Here is a 21,145-nt window from a genome sequence, read left to right on the forward strand (position 1 = left end):
AGACCCTTCCCACTTCTATCCGTGCCCTCTCTTTCTTTATTTCCTCTATAGCCTTTAATCACAATTTGACATAACCCATATTTTGCTAATTTATGTAGTATCACTTGCCTTGCCCCTAATATGCTGGTAGCATGAAGGCGAGGAGTTGGGAACTTTTAATACTGTCTGGCACGTAGGAAGCACTCAGTTTGTGCTTGTTAAATAATCAGATTTCCCTTTATGTAGGTGGTTCTGGAACCAAGTGAAGGATGAATCGAAGAGGAAGAGAAACTTCAGAAGGAGGGCTCATTAGGGCCCTTTACGGTGGCCTTGCGGATAAGGCGGCAGGTTAGCTGGAGCGAGAGCCCCGCAAGGGAAAGCGAAAAGGCTGATGGCAGTTACGTTAGGGAGAGGGAATGGCTCATCATTCTTGTTCGTATTAATAATGGTTACATAAAAAGGAAAATACTCATTTGGATTATATTTTTAATATGGATATTTGTAAAGCAAAATTATATATGATTGAAAATTAGCCTGAGTAGATAATATAAGTAGCTAGTGAAAGTCACTTTGGTTTTTCTGATTTTTTGTTTCTCTCTCTCTTTTTTTTTTAGAGCTCTGCTTCCTGTTTTACATCACAAATCTAAAAAGGGACCCCCGCGTCAAGCCAAATATGCTATTCATTGTATCCATGCAATATTTTCTAGTAAAGAGACCCAGTTTGCACAGATATTTGAGGTAAAGAGAAAAAGATTTTTTGTTTCATGTATTATAGTTAGAAAAACAAATACTAATAATTTTACAGAATGTTCACATTTGGAGATACATCATTTTATAGTGTATAGTAAGTCCTCACCTAACTTCATTGTTAGGCTCTGAGTGTTTAGGTGAAATGACATATAACAAAAACAGTTTTACCATAAATAAGAGTTAAGTTCCTATCGCATCTCAACAAAATGACATTATTTGAGGGACCTACTATATTTTCAAAATTGAATCAGTATCACCAATATTGATGAATGGTTAAAATAGGGAAATATCTGATGATTCAGGTGTTCTTGCTAACTCAGATTTAGATAGCAAACAATTGTATGATTTTTTTATATTTATACTTATATATTTATGTTATACACTATTTACACTGATACATTTAGTATTAGGAAACTTTTATTAATAAGTAATTACATATAAGATTATATTTGTTGATAGTAGGTAATAGATTATTGTTTTGTCAGTTTACAGGTTTGAAAGTCAGATTTCTGTTTTAAGAGGTACTACTGAAATGTGGGGTTTTGTAAATCAATACTAATTGGTAATATAAAGTAAATAGGTTTATACTTTAATGACTGACCTAATTTTAGGTCATTAAAGTATATCTTTTCAATATATATTTAATGTTACTTATTTTAACTTACAATTTTAGTTCATGAGCCTTGAGTGAAGTCAAAACAATTTGGAAATACGTTGAAGCTATCTACATAAATACTTTGACTTGTGACCTTTGTCTTACAAACATTGACTCTTAATTTTGTCAAATTTTTATGTATCATGTTAAAGAACTGAAGGAGGAAAAGAGTTTTATTCTTTAACGTTATCTATAATAGGTTTTCGTATGTGAGAATGACTTCAATGAATTCATGTTGATTTATAGAAAGCTTTTCTTTTTAATGATGGGGAGGACAATGCTGCTGATAATAACTTGACTTTTTAGGGTACTTTTGTTGTCATTTTGGTAATATATATCATTTTATTTCATTTTTACAAGAACCTAATCTGTACTCCTCCTACTATCTAATACACGGTTGTCTGGCTTTCTGAGAAAAGGTTTCATAGAGACCTCTGACCTTCATGAGTTTGCTATTAATCCAGGCTCTGGCCATTACTTCTGCTTTTTCAAGAATGATTTTATTATTTTATTGGGAAAAATTGTTAAATTCATTATAATAAACTAATTGAAACTAACTTAGCACTATCAGGTTCTTGTTCATAATCTAAACAACAAGCTGGAACTTAAAGGTGCAATGGAAATATTGAGGGAAGTCAGCAAGAAGCTAGTTTGTTTCAATACACTTTTGATTAAGTGAAGTTTTCTATTGCCCTCATGTGTTGGGAAAGTACAGTTCTGTATTGCTTTTTCAAGCTTAGATTTCTTAGTGTTCAGTATGGGAGGACAGAACATCAATTCTTCATTAAAATCAGTCATTAAAATTTTTAGCAACTAATACATTCACTTGCTTCACAATCAAAAGATACAAAAACAAATGTCCAAATAGTAAAAGAATGAAAAGGTTTGTGCCCTTCCCGACATCTGCGTCCCCAGCTTCCCTGTTCCCTTTCTCGGAGGCAGGCAGTGTTGTCAGTTTGTGATGTACTTTTCTGGGGAGATTCTGTTCAAATACAAATACAGACACACACATCTTGTCCCCTCCCCCTTTGGTCAGTGATAGCGTACTGTAGTCTCTCTTTTGAATATTTGATTTTGAGAATTCAACAGCACATTGTAGATACCATTTTGTATGTGAATATGAGGAGCTCCAATCTTTTGTCTTGCCAAGTGAGTAGTATGGGTTGGGTTTCCTCTCAGAATCATAATATAGTTTTATTAGCTGTGGTACTCAATATGCGATGCTATAAAAACCCACAAGAAATGCATGTGACTGCATAATAAAAACTTATTTCTTGCTCCTGGAGAAAGTCCAGCAGGGTGTTCGGACTTCACTCCAGCCTTGGTGGCTTCGGCACATGCAGCCTTTCTGACTAGTGGCTTTCCGTAAAGGCCCCCGGACCCTTGGCCCTCCGCCTGCCAGCAAGGGCTGCGGGAGAATGTGCGGAGACCTGCGGGTCGCACACGCCTCCGTGCGGGCATGACCGGCCTCGCTTTCTCTCTCATCCTCCGCACCAGAGCCGACCCGCATGTCCTCCCGGGGCTGCAGAGGCGGCGGCACCTGCCGTCGCCTGTGCACGGGAAGCAGAGCAGAAGCTGGTGTTGGCGACCCCGGCAGCCCCCAGTGCGGCCCTCCGTGCGCACGGTTGCTTCCCTGCCCTCTCGGTGCGCCTGCAGCAGAACCAGGCGTGTTTCCGTGGGGTGCGCTCTAGACACAAAAACCGATGGGAACGGGAGTGGGAGCTTGCGCTGTTCATTATGCCATGCACGTATTGATACTTCTGTACTTTGCCTGATTTGAAAGTGAAACGTGTGAACAGTTTATTTGCATGTTTGTAGAGTCAGATATATTTTCCTTTCCTCATTTTCAGCCTCTGCATAAGAGCCTAGATCCAAGCAACCTGGAGCACCTCATCACCCCGCTGGTCACTATCGGCCACATCGCTCTCCTGGCGCCTGATCAGTTTGCTGCTCCTTTGAAGTCTTTGGTAGCTACTTTCATTGTGAAAGATCTTCTCATGAATGACCGGGTAATTTGTTTTTTTAGACTCATGTTCTTCACAATGTTATCTTCCAAAATTTTATACAATGGAGAAGTGAAATGACATAAATAACACTCTCATTTGGCTGCCTTATTTTGGACTTTCCTATCTTTTTAACAGGCTGTCTCTCCATTGTAAGTAAAAGAACGTTGACACATCCCTTTAGCACAGCCGGGGCATGAGAGCTGAAATGCCTTCCTTGATAAACACTAAGCACCGCCTGATTCTGTCTTTCTCAGCCTCACACGGGTTTGATTTTTGTGACGGCATCTCTTTTTTAAAGTGCGAAGCCTGACTAGCTCACAGCATGGCTGTCATGGGGGCGGCGGCTCCTTTTCCCGCACTCAGTAGGGAGCTACTTCAGAGAGGGGGGAGGCCTGGGGGAGGGCGAGGGACTCTCTCCGTCTGTGGTGCGCGAGCGCCGCAGTCCCCCTCGTCCACAGCTGCGCTTTCTGTGGTTCAGTTGCCCTCACTCAGTTGCATTCTGAAAACACTGAATGGAAAATTCCAGAAATAAACAATTCACCAGTTTCCAGTCACGTAGCATTCTGAGTAGAGGGAGGAGATACGGAGCTGTCCTTCCCTGTCCTGCCTGGGAGAGCGTCCTGGCTGTCCAGCACCCCCGTGCTGTGTTGGCAGCTCTGTGAGGTCTTCTGGGAGACTGAGAAAGTGACCATAGTCACATAACTTATTACCGTATATTATTATAATTGTCCTGTTTTCAGTAGTAACTGTTAACATCTTACAGTGGTATATGTTAAACTTTATCATAGGTACGTACCTACAGGGAAAAACAGCACGTACATGGTGGAACAAAAGGTTTGCGGTTGTGGTTACATGAAATGGAGTTTATTCTTACATTGTTATTTACTGTATTGTTTTCCTTATGAACAACTGTACTTTTGCCCCACCCTCTGTGTTAGCCACTAGACACATGCGGCTGTCTCAGTTTTAAGTTAAATGTAATTATAAGTCTGTTTACCCATGTCAAGGGCTCAGTAGCCGCTGTGACAAGTGCGGGGCCGCACAGGACGTTCCTGTCATCTCCGGGTTCCGTCGGGCAGTTTGCTCCAGAAGCCTCGTTGTTTTAATTTTCACATTTCACTTTATAGTTTACTTGGAATTGATTTTTGTGTATGTTATGGTATAGATGTCTAGGTTCATTTTTACTTCCTTCCATCTGACTCGGCACCACGTTTTGAAAAGACTTTCTTCCCTTTGTACTGCTTACAAAAAAAAAGATTCAAATACTAAAATAAAATGAACTACTGTAAAGCGTACAAGTCAAGTAGCATTTAATACGTTTACAGGGTTGTACAACCACCATCTGTACCTAGTCCCAGATCCTTTTCATTACATAGCCACTCCCCGCGTGTTTCCCCCGTCCCTGGCAACCCCCAGTCTGCTTTCTGCCTCGGTGGACTTAACCTGTTCTGGAATGTTTCCTATAAACAAAATCCTACAGTATGTGGCCTTTGGTGTCGAGTTTCCTTCACTTAGTGTCTTGTTTTTGAGGTTTGTCCTCCTTGTAGCATGTACCAGTACTTCATTTCGTTTTATGGCTGAGTAATATTTGTTTAATGTATTTACCACAATTTGTTTACACCTTCATTCATTGTTGGACACTTAGGTTGTTTCTACCTTTTGAATTCACAGTTCACTGTTATCAATAGTGCTGCTCTGAGTTGTGTATCTATTTGTTTGCCTGTCTATTTTTACTTCTTGGGGGTATAATATATGGTAATTGAACCTTCGAGGAACTGCTGAACTGTTTTTCCCAGTGGCTGCAACCATTTTCTCTTCCACCAGCAATGTATGAAATTTTCAATTTCCTTGCATCCTTCCCAGCTTGTTATTTTCTGTTAATTTGTAACCAACCATCGTTGTCAGTGGGAAGCAGTATCTCATTGTGGTTTTGATTTGCATTCTCTAATGAGTAATGAAGTTGGGCATATAATGTTCTTATTAGCTATTTCTGTATCTTTTTTGAAGCAATGACTGCTCAGGTACCTTTATTGTTTTGTCTGTCTTTTTCTTGAGTTGTAATAATTACTTCTATATTCTAGATACAAGTCTCTTACCAGATACATGATTTGCAAATATTTTCTCTCATTCTGTTATTTTTTCCCTTTTCTAAAGTTCTTTAATTTTTTTAATTGATATACTCGACACATATTATGTGTTAAGTGTGCAACAGAGTGATTCAGTATTTGTATATATTAGGTGATGAGCACACTATGTCTAGTTAATATCCATGACCACACTCAGTTACAAAGTTATTTTTCTATGCGGAGAACTTACGCTGTTAGAAGTTTTCAAATACACGATGCACTATGAATAGCTGTATTCACTGTGCTGCACATTCCATTTAATGACTTCGGCTGTGACCAGAGGTTGTGTCTTTGACCTTCACCCACACCTCACCTCCTCCTCTCGCAGCTGCTGGCCTCGTCTCTCTACCTGTGAGTCAGGTGGGGGGGGTGTCATTGTGTGGGTTTGGTTTTTGTTTCTGGTTTTTTAAGATTCCACACGTAAGAGAGATCACATGTTAAGATTGAAGAAAGGAAACACCTGCCAGAGAAGATTTCTTTGGTTTTTTTGTTTGTTTTATTTTGTTTTCCAGCACAATCACAAAATAATCCTGAAATGATAAACTGCAGCTACTGAGAGATGTGAATTTAAGTGGCAGCCAGGAAATTAAATGAAGGTGACAAAAAGGCTGGACCCAATCTTAAAAGCCTGGGCGCCCCATTTTCACCCACGGCTGATTAATTTGTGGTTTGCAGAGGCAGCTTAGGAAACAAAAATTAAATACCAGCTCAGGTAACCCTTTGGCAACAGGATGGGTATCTCTAAAATCCAGCAGGCAAACTTCCCAAACACACAGAGCTGAAAATGTAAATAGAGCTTGAGAAGCAGTTCTTCAGTGGAGAAGTGCCCTCAAGGACCAAGTAAGTGCCAATGATGAAAGTGGAGGCACGACAGAAACATTCTGCTAAAATTTCTGACCTAAGGCTGTCAGAAAGCTCCCAAAATCCTCCACGGGGCAACCTACCAAAAGAAGTGGGAATCAGATTAACTTCAGATTTCTCAGCTGCAAAGGCTAGATTCCAAAAAACAATGTTGTAATTTTCTGCCGCCAAACGACTTGAAACATAGGATTCTAGTAATTCAGGAATGAGGGGGAAATACTTTCAGAAATCCAAGTCCAAGTTTCCAAATTACAGGGCTATTTGAAAGAATTACTCGAAGATATATTCCACTAAAATACTTAATTTACAGAAAAAAATTCCATCTGTATGAAAAAATTATAGAAAATACATGTACAAACGTAAGGAATATATAGAGATAAAATACTAAAGGATTAGAAAATAAGGAAGACTGGCATGCTTCATGTATATGATTAAAAATAACGAGTTTAACAAGAAAGATGGATATAAGATCAAAATTACAAAATAGTTCCCCAGGTTAACCACAAACATAAAGCTGAATTTTAACAACAAAAGTACCTAACAAAGTTGTACAAGAGAAATTTTAAAATTTTCTTTACGGGGAGAATTATAAAACTTGAGCGAAGGACATCTTGCAGATAATCAAACAAAGGCGTGGAGAGGAAGAGAGGCCGGCCGTGCGGACGTGAACGCAGCCTCCCAGACAGCGGGAAGAGAGGCCGCTCCATAAATTCGCTGTCCTGCTCGGGGGCAGAGAGACTAGGACTCCTGAAGTGCCAGCAAAGAAAGCAAATCGTCCAGATGTATTGCATTTGTAACGTGTGAGAAAAACCTTAAAACTTTTAGAAGAACATATGGGAGACTATTTTTATGACATTAACATAGGAAAGGATTTTTTAAACAAGGCATAAAAACCATTAACTACAAAAGAATGATCAATTTAGCTACATTAAAATTAATAACTTTTGTTCAGAAGACACCATAAAAGGAGTGAGAGACACACCAGAAATTAGATTTTATGCATTTTATTAAGATATTAAAACATATACCTAAAAAAAGTACTGTGTATAAAGGTCACCTCTGAGAAAAAGACAACCCAGGGGAAAAAAAGGCAAAAGATGTTACAAGGAATTTTGGGAAGACGGCAGCATGAATGGTGGCTAGATATATAAACTTAATTAGTAACCAGGGAAATGCAGATTAAAACTAGAGACACTTTTATATTGATCAGATGGGAAAAATGAAGTCTAACAAGAATTGGTGTTATATGTTGCTGATAGGAAAATAAGTTTTAACAACCATTTTGAAAAATAATTTGACAATTAAAAAATGTTCACACTGTGAGCATCAGTTTCACTCATGAATATAACGTAGAGAAATTCTTGCTAATATGTATCAGGATGCCTCTGTAAGCAATTTATTGAGTTATTTTACACAGTGATATAATACAGAGTAGTAACTACAGTTAGATTTAATAACAAGGATTATTCTAAGAAACAAATGTGTAATGATAAAGAGCATCATCCAAGAATATATATGGTATAATATAACTTTTACAAATCTCAAGAACTAGCAATACTAGTTCTTTAGTAGGTCATTAAATGAAATGTGCTGTTTAGAGAGATATATATGGTAAAATAAAGTTTTGTTTTAGTTGGGGAAGGATAAACCCAAAGTTCAACACAGGTTACCTAAGGCAGGAAAGAGACAGGAAGAAAGTTTTGGCAAATAATGAAATGAGAAGCTAAAAAAATGATCCAAGTGTTATATACATATAGCAGTGGGCAAAAGTAGGTTCACAGTACATGTGTGAGTACAAGAAAGCTTACTGTATTATTTCTTTGTATTACAACTGTAAACCTACTTTTGCCCACCTCTGTATGTTCTTTTGTATGTATCAAATATAAAATAAGACAAATTAATGGATTAAAAGAGGTTTGTGACAAGAGCTGACTAGGTTGTCTTGAACCTGTATTCCTAATGAAACAAATAAAAAGACTGGACAAACTGTTTTTTAAAAGTCAGCGTGAAGGCACCCGAGGGCTGGCTGCCACACAGAGGGCAGCGGGAATGGGCTGGCGAAGTGGTGCCAGAGGCGGGAGGTGGGCGTCGCGTCCCGTGGTGGCCTCCCACAGAACCAGGGGAGCCGGCTCTGCACGCGGAGGAGGCCGAGAGGTGCAACGAGGCTCGTCGCCGAGGCAGAGCGGAAGGCGGAAGATGGGACTGGGCCCAGGGACGAGCAGGGCCCCGGTGGCCTGCGTGGTCTTGGGGGTGGGCGTGCCTTCTGGGTCTCGGGGCGCCTGTCCTGCTGCCAGGGGGTCACCGGAGGGCTGCTGGACTCCCGTTCTGCAGGCTGCCTGTGGAAACGGTGCCTGTGGGAGGGGAGAGGGTTGGAGCGGGTGAACATGGAGCCCCCCGCCTGCCAAGGCTGGGTTCAGCCTTTTTGTCACCTTCATTTAATTTCCGGGCTGCCTCTGTGAATTCCCATCTTTCATTAGCTGCAGTTTACCATGTCAGGGTTCTTCTGGGATTGTGCTGATAAAAAACACTTGTGGCGGGTGGGCTTCCTTTCTGCGCTCGTATGGAGACGTGAGCCTGCTGGCTGTTAGTTTTTTACTGTGTATTTTGTGTTTGTCAGGATTTCCCTCTGACTCTGGCAATCTATTGGGCCCCTTTCCCTTTCTAGCCCTGTAATTGGGGGTGGGGGGGTGGGGGAGGTTGCCATTTTGGTGGGATTTAGCTAGAAGCTGCTAATGTGTGTTTTCTGTTACTGACCCTCATCTGCAGACCTTTTACTTGCCCTGCGGAGGTTTGTGTGTGTACCTTTCCCTTTGTCGAGGGACTGTGCTTTTCGGCTCCCTTGACTTTGACCCTCGACCTTGCCTGCCACCTTAAGTGACGGCATCAGTCTCAAAAGTGGGTGTGTATGGGCGTGGACACAGGCGCTCAGGAGCCGCCCGCCTCCAGCCTGGGGAGACCGCTCGGTGGGGAGGCGTGCCCGTCGGACCCTCGAGAGACAGGGACTGAGGAGGGTTTTTCCTTGTTTGTAGGAACTGTCACTTCAGAAGATAAAGCTTTCATTCATTCACTGAAAATGAAACATGAGCATTTCTGTTCACATTCTGAAGGTCTTAATTTTTGTTTAGCTTCCAGGAAAGAAGACGACGAAGCTTTGGGTTCCAGATGAAGAAGTTTCTCCTGAGACAATGGTCAAAGTGAGTAATAGACATAGATTTATGGACTTCAGTATATTTAATGTATTCTTAAAATACGTGTTAAGTGTTGTATTCCGATTATAGAGACGGCTGTCAAGTCATTCCAGCATTTACATTTGTTCTGTGACACTGACCCCGGTGCCGCGACAGCGTCAGGCGGGAAGGAGAAACCGCAGGCCTCGGCGCAGCTGCACGCGCCCGGCCTGTGAGGCAGAGTCTGAGCACGGCCCGCTGCTCCCGCTCAGACAGCGGCCTTTGAGCGGCCGGAGGCCGCGCTGGCCTCCTGTGCGCTCTCCCGCTCCGTGACGGGGGTGTGCGGGCTCGAAGGCTGCTTCGCTTTCCCACCGGATCGGATAAAACTTACTGTTGCGATTTCCAGACGTCAGCCTGTGGTTCCTTGCCTGGGCGTAGAGAGGGCTGACTTCCTGAAACCATCGACAGTGTGTTGCTGTCGACGCCACCGCGGCCCACTGCCCAGGGTGCGCCGGCAAGGAACAGATCCACACTGTTGTTTTCGCGGTTGTGATTTTTTATAAATCGTTGGCGGGGGGGGGCGTGTATTTCATATCATTCACTACTTCATCGTGTTATTTTGGCTCTAGACCCTCGTGCGTGTTAGGTACTGTTTGTGTAAACCCGTGGAGCAGCCCTTCCTTGAACACTGCACGATGCTCAGCTTTCCAGTTCCACGCTGGCCCTGGTCCCTCGGCGTTGCTCTCAGGCAGCAGCGGTGTCTGGTTGAGGGGCGCTGGCTGGAAGGCAGGCCCCTGCACTTAAGCTGATTCTGACCCAGTGGCCCCAGAGAGGGATCCGCAGGGGGCCTGTGACGCAGAGCCATCAGGAGCTCAGATAGTGTGTGCAGAGGAGGTGACGGGCCCTGTCCGCCAAGGGTCACTGCGGACCTGCACGGTTCTAAAGCCCTCAGACTCCCCGTAGTTACGGGGTGCTGTACCAGCGGGGGGTGTGTCGCATCGCAGGCACAAAACATAGACTGTAACTTGTAGTTTGCAAGTTAACGTCTCTGCCTGGGGTAGTGAGCGTGGTTTCACTGTGGGTTCTGAAGGGTGGAAAGTATGTTGGGGGAAGTTTTTTAAAAGAATAAAAAAGAGCAGTCTTTTGTTAAATTATTCATTTGTCAGTTACCTGGGGGGTGAGGCATGTTTAATTTAAAACATTCAGTTATCTTTCTATATGCAGAAAATAATAATTTTTCCTTCTTTTTTAAAGGCATCCATTAAAAACATTTTTTCATATTTTTAAGCTTGATAGAGAATTTCTTTAAAAAGTAGCAGTGTTTTATTTGTCAATTTGTTGAATAGATTCAGGCTATTAAAATGATGGTTCGGTGGCTACTTGGAATGAAGAACAATCACAGTAAATCAGGAACCTCCACCTTACGGTTGCTGACGACAATCCTGCACAGCGACGGAGACCTGACGGAGCAGGGCAGGATCAGGTACGGTCGGGGGTGCGGCGGCCCCGGCCCCGGCCTCGCGCCTCTGCTGCAGGCGTTGGCGGACGCGGCTCCTTTTCCACCACTAACTGGTCTTGCTTTGTGGGCATGCTTGTGCTTCTCGTGAAGGGCTTCTGGCAGTCCCATGACTGCTGCACGTTGTGATTGTTTTACACAACACATGTTTGCTTTTTTGAGTAACCGATGTGAAGAAGTTAGTGTACAAATAAATAACTGGTTATTTTACATTCTTGTCAGTTGATGTCTACACGATAAAGAACAGACTGCATAATAGGTGACTTACTGAATCTGCTTCCAGAAGTATAAGTATAAATAAATTTTTAAAATGTACTTGATGTAAATCATTTAAAACACATACTTTTTGTTTGTATTTTGGTTTGTTTAAAAGACGTAGCACAGCATAGTGATTGGAAACAGACTCCGGTGCCGGGGTTCAAATCCCAGCACCATCCGTTACTGCACGAGGACCTCTACCCCGCGCCTGTCGCTGGCTCTGTCCCTCAGCGTCCTGTGGAGGACAGTCACAGTGAGATCATTCTGTGTGTCCGAGGTCTCCACAGCGCTGCCCAGCGCGTGGGAGGCCGAAGTGCCGACGGGGCGGCTCCGACCAAGGCGGGGCCTCCTGTGAGAGCACAGGCGTCGCTGATCGACTCCCTTCGGCAGTGAACATTGGGGAGTAACTCTTCCCCTCTTGCTGCGTCTGGCTTAGAGACTTCAGTGACCGCAGATGAGCGCGTGCCTGCCGGCCGCCGTCACACTCCGCCTCCGTTTTCAGGCGTCTTAGGTTTGCTCATGCTGCACTTTTTGCATAGATTATTTAAAGTAGCACATTTCTATCAAGCAAACCAGATAAAAATAAAACTTGGGGGTGCGTTTCACACATACAGCTCATTTATATACCTTCTTTCTGTCTAATTAATTGCCTTTATCTCTCTACTCTTACAGTTCATATATGCCAGTGTTCAGGATTTACATAATAACTGGAGAAGAAACTTTTCTTTCGTATTCATACATTTTTGTCTCTTAAGTTTTTAATTATATTATTCATGTGCATATTTGGACATATCTCACCTGCTTGTATTTATGGTATTCCTTAACAAAATCAAGCGTATACTCAATTCTGCAAATGTATGTGAGTTACCTTGGTTCTGTATTTTTAAATAAGGCTTTTAATAGAAACCCAGTCTTCAAAATCTTAGTTGTAAAGTATTTAATTATAGCTCTTTATTGCTTTCTATACTAAATAAAATCCAAAGGGAAAAAGAGTTCCCTCCAGCAGTGGCTGGGTGATTGGCCTCAGAAGAGCTCTGAGACTGTTGCTCTGGGCGAACTGAAGGGCACCCCTGGGACACGGAGCTTCAGAACCATACTTGTTTTAGAAGTTCCTCTTTTAAAAATAATTGTTTATTTTCTGGTTACGGTTGACATACAATATTACGTGAGTTTCGGGTGTACAGCCCGGTGATCAGACCTTTATATAACTTGTGAAGTTATGCTGCCTGGGAGGACTGGCTGCCACCCCCGACCACCATGGAAAGGCAGCTGTGTGGGGGCTGGCCCCACGGAGCAGGACGCGTTTCCGCGGGGCTACGGGCCCACGCAGTTGGCCCCCTGAGTGCGTTGCTCCTGTAGGCGGTGGGGTGGGCCTTTGGCTTGTTCTGAAGCTGTCCTCAGGGATTGCTGGCTCTGGGACTTGCCGGCCAAGGCCAGCCGCCGCCTGGGCTGCGCCTCCGGCCCGGAGCTGCAGAGCGACCTGCAGGTGGCTGCCCCTTGTGCTGGGTCTGCCGGCGCCCCGGAGAGGCCACGGTGCAAATCAGGACCAGCCGCCGATAGTGGCTGGCCTGGCGCCACTTCCCAAGGGCCCAGCAAGGCCAGATGCTGTTTGTTTGAGAGATTTCAGGAAAATGTGCAGCATGAGCTAAGACAGGCCGTTTGTGTGGAGAAGCCACTGGAGCTGGCCTGGATTGGCCTGCAGGTGGGGTGGGACAGAGTCTCAGGGAATTACTGAGGCAAGTGGCATGAGCCACGCTGACAGGGACTGAGACACGGCACTGCCTACAGGCTGCCAGCGCTGGGGGGCTCAGCAAGGGACAGAGACCCCTGCCAGCACGTGTGCCTGGGTGAAAGCTGTCGCTCTAGCCCTCGCCCTTATGCCAGATAGTTCAGTTGCTTTTTGTACGTCCCTGGCACCTTTCAAGCTGCTGCCCCAGGGCTGGAGCCCACAGTGAGTGAGTCCAAGTGAGTCTGTGCTTGGGTCCTTTAAGGGGAACATCTCAGACTCCAGAAGTCCTTTGTCTCATTCAGCCACCGTCCCCACTGGTTTTCACAGGCAGGCATTATGGGGACTTCTCTTCCCAGCACTGAAACCCTGAGCTGGGGAGCCTGGTGTGAGGCTGGGACCCTTGCTCCTCAGGGGGGACCTCTGCCGCCAGGCTTTCCCTCCTGACTTTAGCCCCACATGTGGGTGTGGGACCAGCCTGTTCCACATCTCCACCATTCCTGTCTGTCTCCTGTGGCTGGTAATTTATATCCTTAGTCAAAGGACGTCAGCTCAGCTGGACTTCAGGTGATTCTCAATGATGGTGGTTCTGTAGCTGAGATGTAATTTTGATGTGGTTGTGGGAAGAAACTAGTACCTCATCAACCTACCCCACTGTCTTTACTGGAAGCCTCAGAACCTTATTGACATTGCCTTGCGTTCAGCCAATATTTTTACATAATCTTAGAAAAATAAAAGAAAGGTCTTAAACCAACTAGGTCATTAGATCTTGGAGGACTAAGTTACAGCTTTCCCGTCTTACATTAGTCCAAGATCCCTATAATTCATCTAACATATCACCGTATTAGGAAGGGGGCTTTAGGTGTATTTACTAGTCAAGAATATACTACTCTTTGAAATGTCTCCCATTTAGCAGAAGTATTCTTTTCTTGAAAGGAGCCTCTTGGTAATACTTGAAAAGTTGGATTCTATCTAAAAGTAGTAATGTTTTATCCACTACCCTTGCTTTCATTCTACTTCTTTGTATTTAACACAGTAGTTGTCGTTGACTAATAAGCATGTGAAAGCATTTTTATGCCTAATGTATAAGTAAACACATATCCAAAAATAATCCAAAATGGGAGGCCTGAGACCTAACAACTAAACATACAAATGCATTTTTTTTCTAAGCTTGGCTACAAGCTCTTTTCTCAAGAATGAGAGAATTAAATGACTTTAGCATAGACCAGCAATTTTCAACCTTTTTCTTCTCATGACACACATAAACTAATTACTAAAATTCTGTGGCACACACAAAATATATATATCTTTATGCCAATGTGACAAAAAAAGTAGGTATAATTTTGATTCGTTCACATTGGACCGCTGTTGCTGTGCTGGCTGTTGTTGTTTTTTATTTGACAGTCTCAGGGGAAAGAGGGCCGTGCCCCTGGCTACACAGTCAGGTGTCGCCTGCTCGAAAGTTGCTAGCATAGACTTACGTTCAAGAGAAGTTTTGTAGTATTAGGTACCATCGCCCAAAGTTATGTAATACGGTGTTCAGTATCACCAAACTGTTCACTATCCTTTTTTTTTTTTTTTTTTGGCTAGAGGAATTTTTGTAGAATTAGCTATACCAAGCAGGAATGTTGTTGTGCATATAATTAGAAATCTAATTGCCATCCTTTCTTGCTTATTTTTCAGTAAACCAGATATGTCACGCCTGAGACTTGCTGCTGGAAGTGCCATTGTGAAGCTGGCCCAAGAACCCTGCTACCATGAGATCATCACATTAGAACAGTATCAGCTCTGCGCACTAGCTATCAACGTAAGGAAACTGGCTGTAGAGAACACAACTTCGGTGGCCTTTGACTTAAAGAGTCCACCGATTTACCCAGATAAAAGTCTTGAATGTTTATGTCTCCTTTTGGAAAATTTATGAGAACCATTCAGAGTTCTAAAACTCTCCTTTGAGTTTTGGGTTGCTAGCATAGTGCCGTTGACTCTTGTCATTTGTGGTACTTCCAGAGAGTCACTGTAAGCACGGAGCTAAGAAACAGTGAACCGCTGAGCACAGGGGAGCCCGGGCGGCTCCCGGAGTCTGCCGTCACGGCCTCGCCGTCAGTCAGGGCGTAACCTGGTTTGGCGTGTGTTTCTGTTGGAAGCTACCTTTCTGTCCAGTCGCCCCGTCACACGGGACTCCCGGCCGGCCGGCGGCGCTGTCACTCGTGCCTGAAGGAAGCACGTCTAGTACACCCGTTTCCCCGTGAGGCACAACCCAGCCTCTATGCCGTTAGGAAGAGTAAGCAGCATTTCAGGCCTGTGCTTGGAAGCTCATTTAAACAGCCAGGTCACCAACAAAAAGTACAAAAGTATGAAAATGCGTTGCTCAACAGACCACCAAGGGACCCTAGTTTATAACGTGAGAGCTGAAACAAGAAGGCGGAGCCTCGCCTTGTTCAGTTCCCCTTTCCTGGCGCTCAGCGCCTTCACTCGGGAGAGCATGGCAGTGTTGATTTGGGTTACAAACAGATTTTAGTGAGTAGGTGAATTCACACATGCAGAATGTGTGAATAAGGAGGCTTGACTGTATTTAGTTTTTAAAATGAAGGAAAAATAAATATATCGTTTTATAAGGACATGGTGTAGATTAATTTCAGGTCATAAGCATTCTCTATTAGTCAGTTAAAATTTCAAATTACTAAAAATGATAATAATGGATTTACAAGGGGGGACTCCAAAAAAAAAAAAAAAAAAAAAAAAGGAATGATCTTCTGGAGGGCAGGCCGCTTGTAGTCCAGGCTTCCCCCACTGGGCGAGTGTGCTAGGAGCCCCTCCGGATCCGTGCACCAGCTGGCGTTGTTGTGAGAGGCTGCGTCTGGCGTCGTGAAATTTTTGAAGACTCTTTCACTGCTTTTGTCCATTTCACGATGGGTGATGAACAGCGCACCTGCCCACAGGGCGCTGAGTGAAAATGGCCAGACCCCTGTGCCCTGCCCTCCCGAGTCACCTGATCTTGCCCCCAGCAGCTTTCTTTTTTGTTTCCCCAAATGAAAAAAGTTCTCAAAGGTGGAAACGTTTTTCCCATGTGGAAGAGGTGAAACAAAATGGCAAAAACACCTTTTGGCATCTAAATCAGCAGGTTCAGAACTGTTTTGAGCAGTGCGGATAGAGTCTTGATAGGTGTATTGCATCAAATGGAGAGGACTTTGAAGGTGACTGAAGTTTTCACGTGTAGGAATACACAATTTTTTATAAATCAATTCCAGAGTTTTTTTGGGTCCCCCCTCATATAGTCCAGTCTTATGGATTGCATATTATAGTAACATAATATTTGAACTATAATATACCACTTAAAAGTTTTTAGCATCATTTTGCCAGAGAAAATTAAGGAAAAGGACTTCCATAACAGTAATATTCCACTCTGAGTTTTTCATTCATAATTCGATTATGTACACTTAGTTTTTTCTCTTCCAAACAATCTTATCTATAAGAATTTGGCATTTACTTCAGGAACTATTGTAATTTTTTTTTCCACTTCCCCTTTTCCTACTGCCTGTTTTTACATTGCAGCTTATGCTTTTTAATTAAAATCATTTTGTCAGTCTCTGGTACTTCAGCCTTTAAAAGTTATTGCAGAGCTGTTATAATTTGTCTTAGCTTTGTTGTCATTATTCAGATATTAGACTAAACCAGAGAAATTTGAGAGAGCCCTTAATTTTCTGATTTAGTTTCCCCCATTTAATTTTGGAGATTATCTTGTTTTTCAAGAAAGTGAAAATTATTTTAAAAGTATGTATTAAGTTTCCTGGGAGAAAACAACCTACATAACTTTTTTTTTTAAATTGGCAGTACTTGCAGTCTGTTGATTGATCAGGTTCTTGGTCTAATATTTCAGTATTGAAGTAGAAAAAAATTTAAAAACCAAGAAATTATAGAATGTGTGAAAAGGACCGTACTGAGTATGTGCAAATCATGTTAAGTGTCCACTGTGTGTGAAAACCCTTCACGTTAACTTCCAGAGGCCTTCTTTTCTAGCAGTCTTTGTTACGCATCGCTACCTCCGTCACCAGATTCCAGAGGTGGACGTTCAGATAGCCCAAGTTATAAGTTTGCTTTGGAATTATATGTTGACTGTGGAACATGTGTTAATGGTTAAATTTAATTATTAGCATATTCTAACAATTTACGAACTTACGAGGTTATCTCATCTTCTTCTAAACCGAATTTTTTCCTAATCCTCTAAACCACATGCCTCTCTCCTTTTTTTAAACCTCCACATCTCAAAGAGAGAGGAATCTGTATCCTCGTCTCTTTCACCCCTTACACTCTTCGTTTGCCTTGACTGTTTTCCAGATGCTCTATTAAAGTCCCCAAATCCAGTGGCACAGTCTTCATTGTACCTGTCCTTCCTGCGTCATTTCACAGCTTACCGTCTTCATTCCTGAAGCTCTCTGTGGTGTCCGTCCCCTGGTTCTTGTTGAACTGGATTTCCCTGCGAACGGCTGTGAACCTCCTTTTGCCCCTCCCCCGGCCTCCCCCAGCCGCTTCTTGGGCCGTCTCATTTTCTAGGTCCGTGATTCCTGCACCACCACTTCCATTGCTAAACGGAATTTTCAAACGTCCGTGTCCTATGAGTATAAGACTGAATTCTTACTTTTCCCAAATCTAGTCTTTTCTGACGTTAGAGTCTCAGTAACCCTTAAATAAATCTGAATGGCTTTTCTTACATCCACAAGCATGGTTTGAATCTGAATGGCTTTTCTTAGACCTGCGAGCAAGGTTTGTCCTTGACTATTTGCTTGTCTTTGTATCTCACAGTGAAAGTACAGATAGTTCTGTCCTGGTATCGATTATGTCTTTTTTATTTGTATTTCTTAACCACTCTTGTTGCTGTAACCATCACTAACTCTCACCTAGATTATTGCGAGGCTCTGTTACTGGTTAAATTCCCTATCACGGTTTTGATCATGATATTCCCCATTCAGAAATATTTAGGGCCTTATACTCATAAAAAGGAGGATAAAGTGCACATATTTTACAAGCTGCCATTCAGGCTCTTCTCATGTTTGAACCCAAACACACATTTAAAACCTTGTTTAGCATACATCACCCTTTGCCTGCCCGCATTTCGGTGAAGTGGAACATTTCGTTTACTGTGCCTATAATCTGCCACCTCTGATTGCCTTTTTGCCTTTATTTCTGCACGTCCCCATCACCCCCGCCTGCACATCAGGAGTCAGACGGTCTCCACGAAGCCCGCCCTTCCGCTCCCGGCTGCGCTCCCGGGACTCCTGGGGGCCTGCCCGGCGGCCCTCGTCCCGCAGGCCCGCGGGCCGCCGCTCAGGCACCTGTGGGGTATTGCCCGAGCCCACCTCGAGCTCCTCCAAGGCGGTACTTTATCTCGGGGGCCCTTGATACGTATTTGAATTGAAAGTAAAACTGGAGGAGGAGAAAGTCAGTAATAAGAACCTTAATATGTTTAATAATTACTAAGCTATCTTTGAATTCAATGCTGTTTGTTTTGCAACAGGATTCCCAAACTGCCTTTGTCATTCATTTGTGTTGGGTTGTTGGATTCTCAATGATGAGTGAGAATGTGACAAGAATATGGCTTTGCTAGGAAATGCATCTAAGTAGGGGGAGGGATGTATGGAGATGAATTTTTTAATGAGTGGTCTGTTCATTTGTGAATGTATTTTGATATGTTGATTTACACACGGTGTAATTTGGCACTTTCGTTAACACGCAGTTGATGCTGAAGTGCCCTCTCGCCCACGGGAGCCGTACCGAGGAAGGTGCATTCACTCGAGCTGCTTGACTGAGTGTGAGGGTAGATAATGGGCAACATTCATGGGAAAGCTAGGCCACTTTTTTAAAGTAGGTATTTAGCATAAGAAGCTAGTTTAAATTAAGTGAAAGAGGATACACTCAATAAAGATTTAAAGATACAGGCAAGATGTTAGGGCCTGTGCTATGACAAAATGAACATTCTAAGATAGAAGAAATAGTACACATGAAGTTGCAAAAATCCGAAGCGCTCCACATGCTGTGTAACTTGGTAGAGAGTAAGTTAGGATTACGAAGGTCTCTGCAGGTCTCCCAGAGGGCTCAGAAGTCATGTCAAGCTGTTCGCTGTTGTAGAAAAAACTTGGATAATCTGAACGCAGGACACTGTGCGAGGGGTCTGCCAAGAGCGAGCTGCGGGAGGCACGGCCGGCATAGCACGGCCGATTGAGTGCCCCGTGCCAGCTGCCGGGCTGGAGGTGGGCAGGGCGCTGAGCGGGTGCGGTGGCGGGGGGTGGGGACGCATGGTGGCCACAGCCGGCGGAGGGGCTGTCCATGGAGTGCGGGGCGCCAGCCGGGGGAGTGGGGGGCCCAGGGCGGCAAGACAGGTGAGGGGAGCAACGTAGCGGTTCATTTACAGAACAAAACAATGAGTAGTTGTAGCTGAAACTGATTAGTAACTCCTGCCTTAAGAGTTGTGCACTTTAATTCAGAGTGTTTTGTAAATGTTAGAACTAAAATACATAAATTGGAGTTTTCTCAAGCTCAGTCAATGAGAAAGCTACCTATGAGAGAGCATTTAAACTCTATTTTTTTCTACCTTATTCACGTTGGGATATGTTGATATTCCTGAGCTTTATCCGTTTTCAAAGTGCACTCAGTGTTTTCTGACACCTGTGCCTGGTAGTTGTCGGCCACGCCACGGCAGCCCCGTGAGCTTGAGGCAGTGTCCCGTTGGGCCACCTGACACAGCCCGTCGTCCACCGGCGGCTGTCGCTCTTCACCGCCATGTGGATAACACGCAGAACCACTGTCTCCCCACAGGACGAGTGCTACCAAGTGAGACAAGTGTTTGCTCAGAAGCTGCACAAAGGCCTTTCCCGCCTGCGGCTCCCGCTGGAGTACATGGCCATCTGCGCGCTGTGCGCCAAGGACCCCGTGAAGGAGAGGCGCGCGCACGCCCGGCAGTGCCTGGTGAAGAACATCAACGTGCGCCGCGAGTACCTGAAGCAGCACGCCGCCGTCAGCGGTGAGCAGGGGCAGCGGCCTCGCCCGCCCGCCGGGCCCCCGGGGAGCGCGCCGTGCAGTGCTCTTGTGTGTGACAGTCTAGCGGGCACTCACGAAATACAGGTCACTGCTTCCCAGTAACAGCTTCGCCTCGCAACAGATCATTTTTAAAACAGGAATACACGGGTGCCTAAATGCCAGCCCAGGTCTCTGTATGTAGCTGACGAACGGTCAAGGGAAGAGGCGGTGAGAGGCAGCGCCTCTCCTGGGACAGGGAACCGGGTGCGTTCGTGTGGGTGCGCAGGTGCCCGTGTCAGCGGCAAGGGAGCCGGTCTGTGTGCCGTTCTCTGCAGCTGGAGCGCCGCGAGCTGTGTGTGGGCCGCTTCGTCTGCTAACCTGGCTCTGTTGATGGTGCTGCTTTTTGTGCCCCTCCAGCTTCTGATTTGTTAACAGTGTTAGCAGTGTTCAGTCTACCCAGTTATCCAAGTGAGAAACCAGAGCCTTTCTTCTCGCCCTCTGTCCCCTCTCATCAGAGGCCAGGTCCTCGAATGCCCCGCCCCCGCAGGCCGCACCGTGGTCTTGTGATGTCCCCTGCCCCTCGCCCACCCCTAGCGGCGCCACACCAGTGTAGAGTTATCTCTGTAAACCAGATTGGTTATACCGCGGCCCTGTTTGAAACCTGTGTTGGTTTTTCTGTCGCTCACAGTATCAAGCTGAAGCTTGTTAGCATGGCCCTGAAGAGTTGGCCCTCAGCTTGCATTTCAAGCTTCCTCTCCAGCCACTCTCTGCTGTCAGTTCTGCACTCGTTATACTCTAGATTGTTTGAAATGTGTACGGCCATCTTTTCTTTTTGTAGTCAGGGCTGTTCCAGGCAGGCAGATAAACCAAGGAGCGTGGTGGGCGCTTGTTGAACCCTTTAAACTCCGGATTTGGTGTCACACATCCCTGGGACCCCCCCGACCCCGTCCACCTTGGGAGAATGGGTGCTCTGGAGTCCGGCCCCACTCTAGGGCATGCGGGCCGTTACTTCAGCAACATGCGCCTTCGTTTCCTTACGTGTGGGATCGGTGTAATGACGCTCATTTCTTACGGTTGTTACGAGCATTAA

The 21,145-nt window shown here is 44.5% G+C and overlaps 1 protein-coding gene across 2 annotated transcripts in view; it reads left to right on the forward strand.

The window, feature by feature from the left end:
* Positions 1-21,145, forward strand: part of PDS5B (PDS5 cohesin associated factor B) — a 130,571-nt gene that overhangs the window by 88,647 nt on the left and 20,779 nt on the right. For both annotated transcript variants that reach the window (XM_054586541.1, XM_054586540.1), the window contains exons 20-25: positions 594-717; positions 3,235-3,393; positions 9,503-9,571; positions 10,891-11,027; positions 14,728-14,851; positions 19,855-20,059. In XM_054586541.1, the coding sequence (XP_054442516.1) occupies positions 594-717; positions 3,235-3,393; positions 9,503-9,571; positions 10,891-11,027; positions 14,728-14,851; positions 19,855-20,059 (818 nt within the window). The remainder of the gene's footprint in view (positions 1-593; positions 718-3,234; positions 3,394-9,502; positions 9,572-10,890; positions 11,028-14,727; positions 14,852-19,854; positions 20,060-21,145) is intronic.

Source organism: Pteronotus mesoamericanus, unplaced genomic scaffold (genome assembly GCF_021234165.1).
Source record: "Pteronotus mesoamericanus isolate MK-2021 breed Mesoamerican mustached bat unplaced genomic scaffold, CSHL_Meso_final contig_94, whole genome shotgun sequence".
Classification (NCBI taxonomy): domain Eukaryota; kingdom Metazoa; phylum Chordata; class Mammalia; order Chiroptera; family Mormoopidae; genus Pteronotus; species Pteronotus mesoamericanus.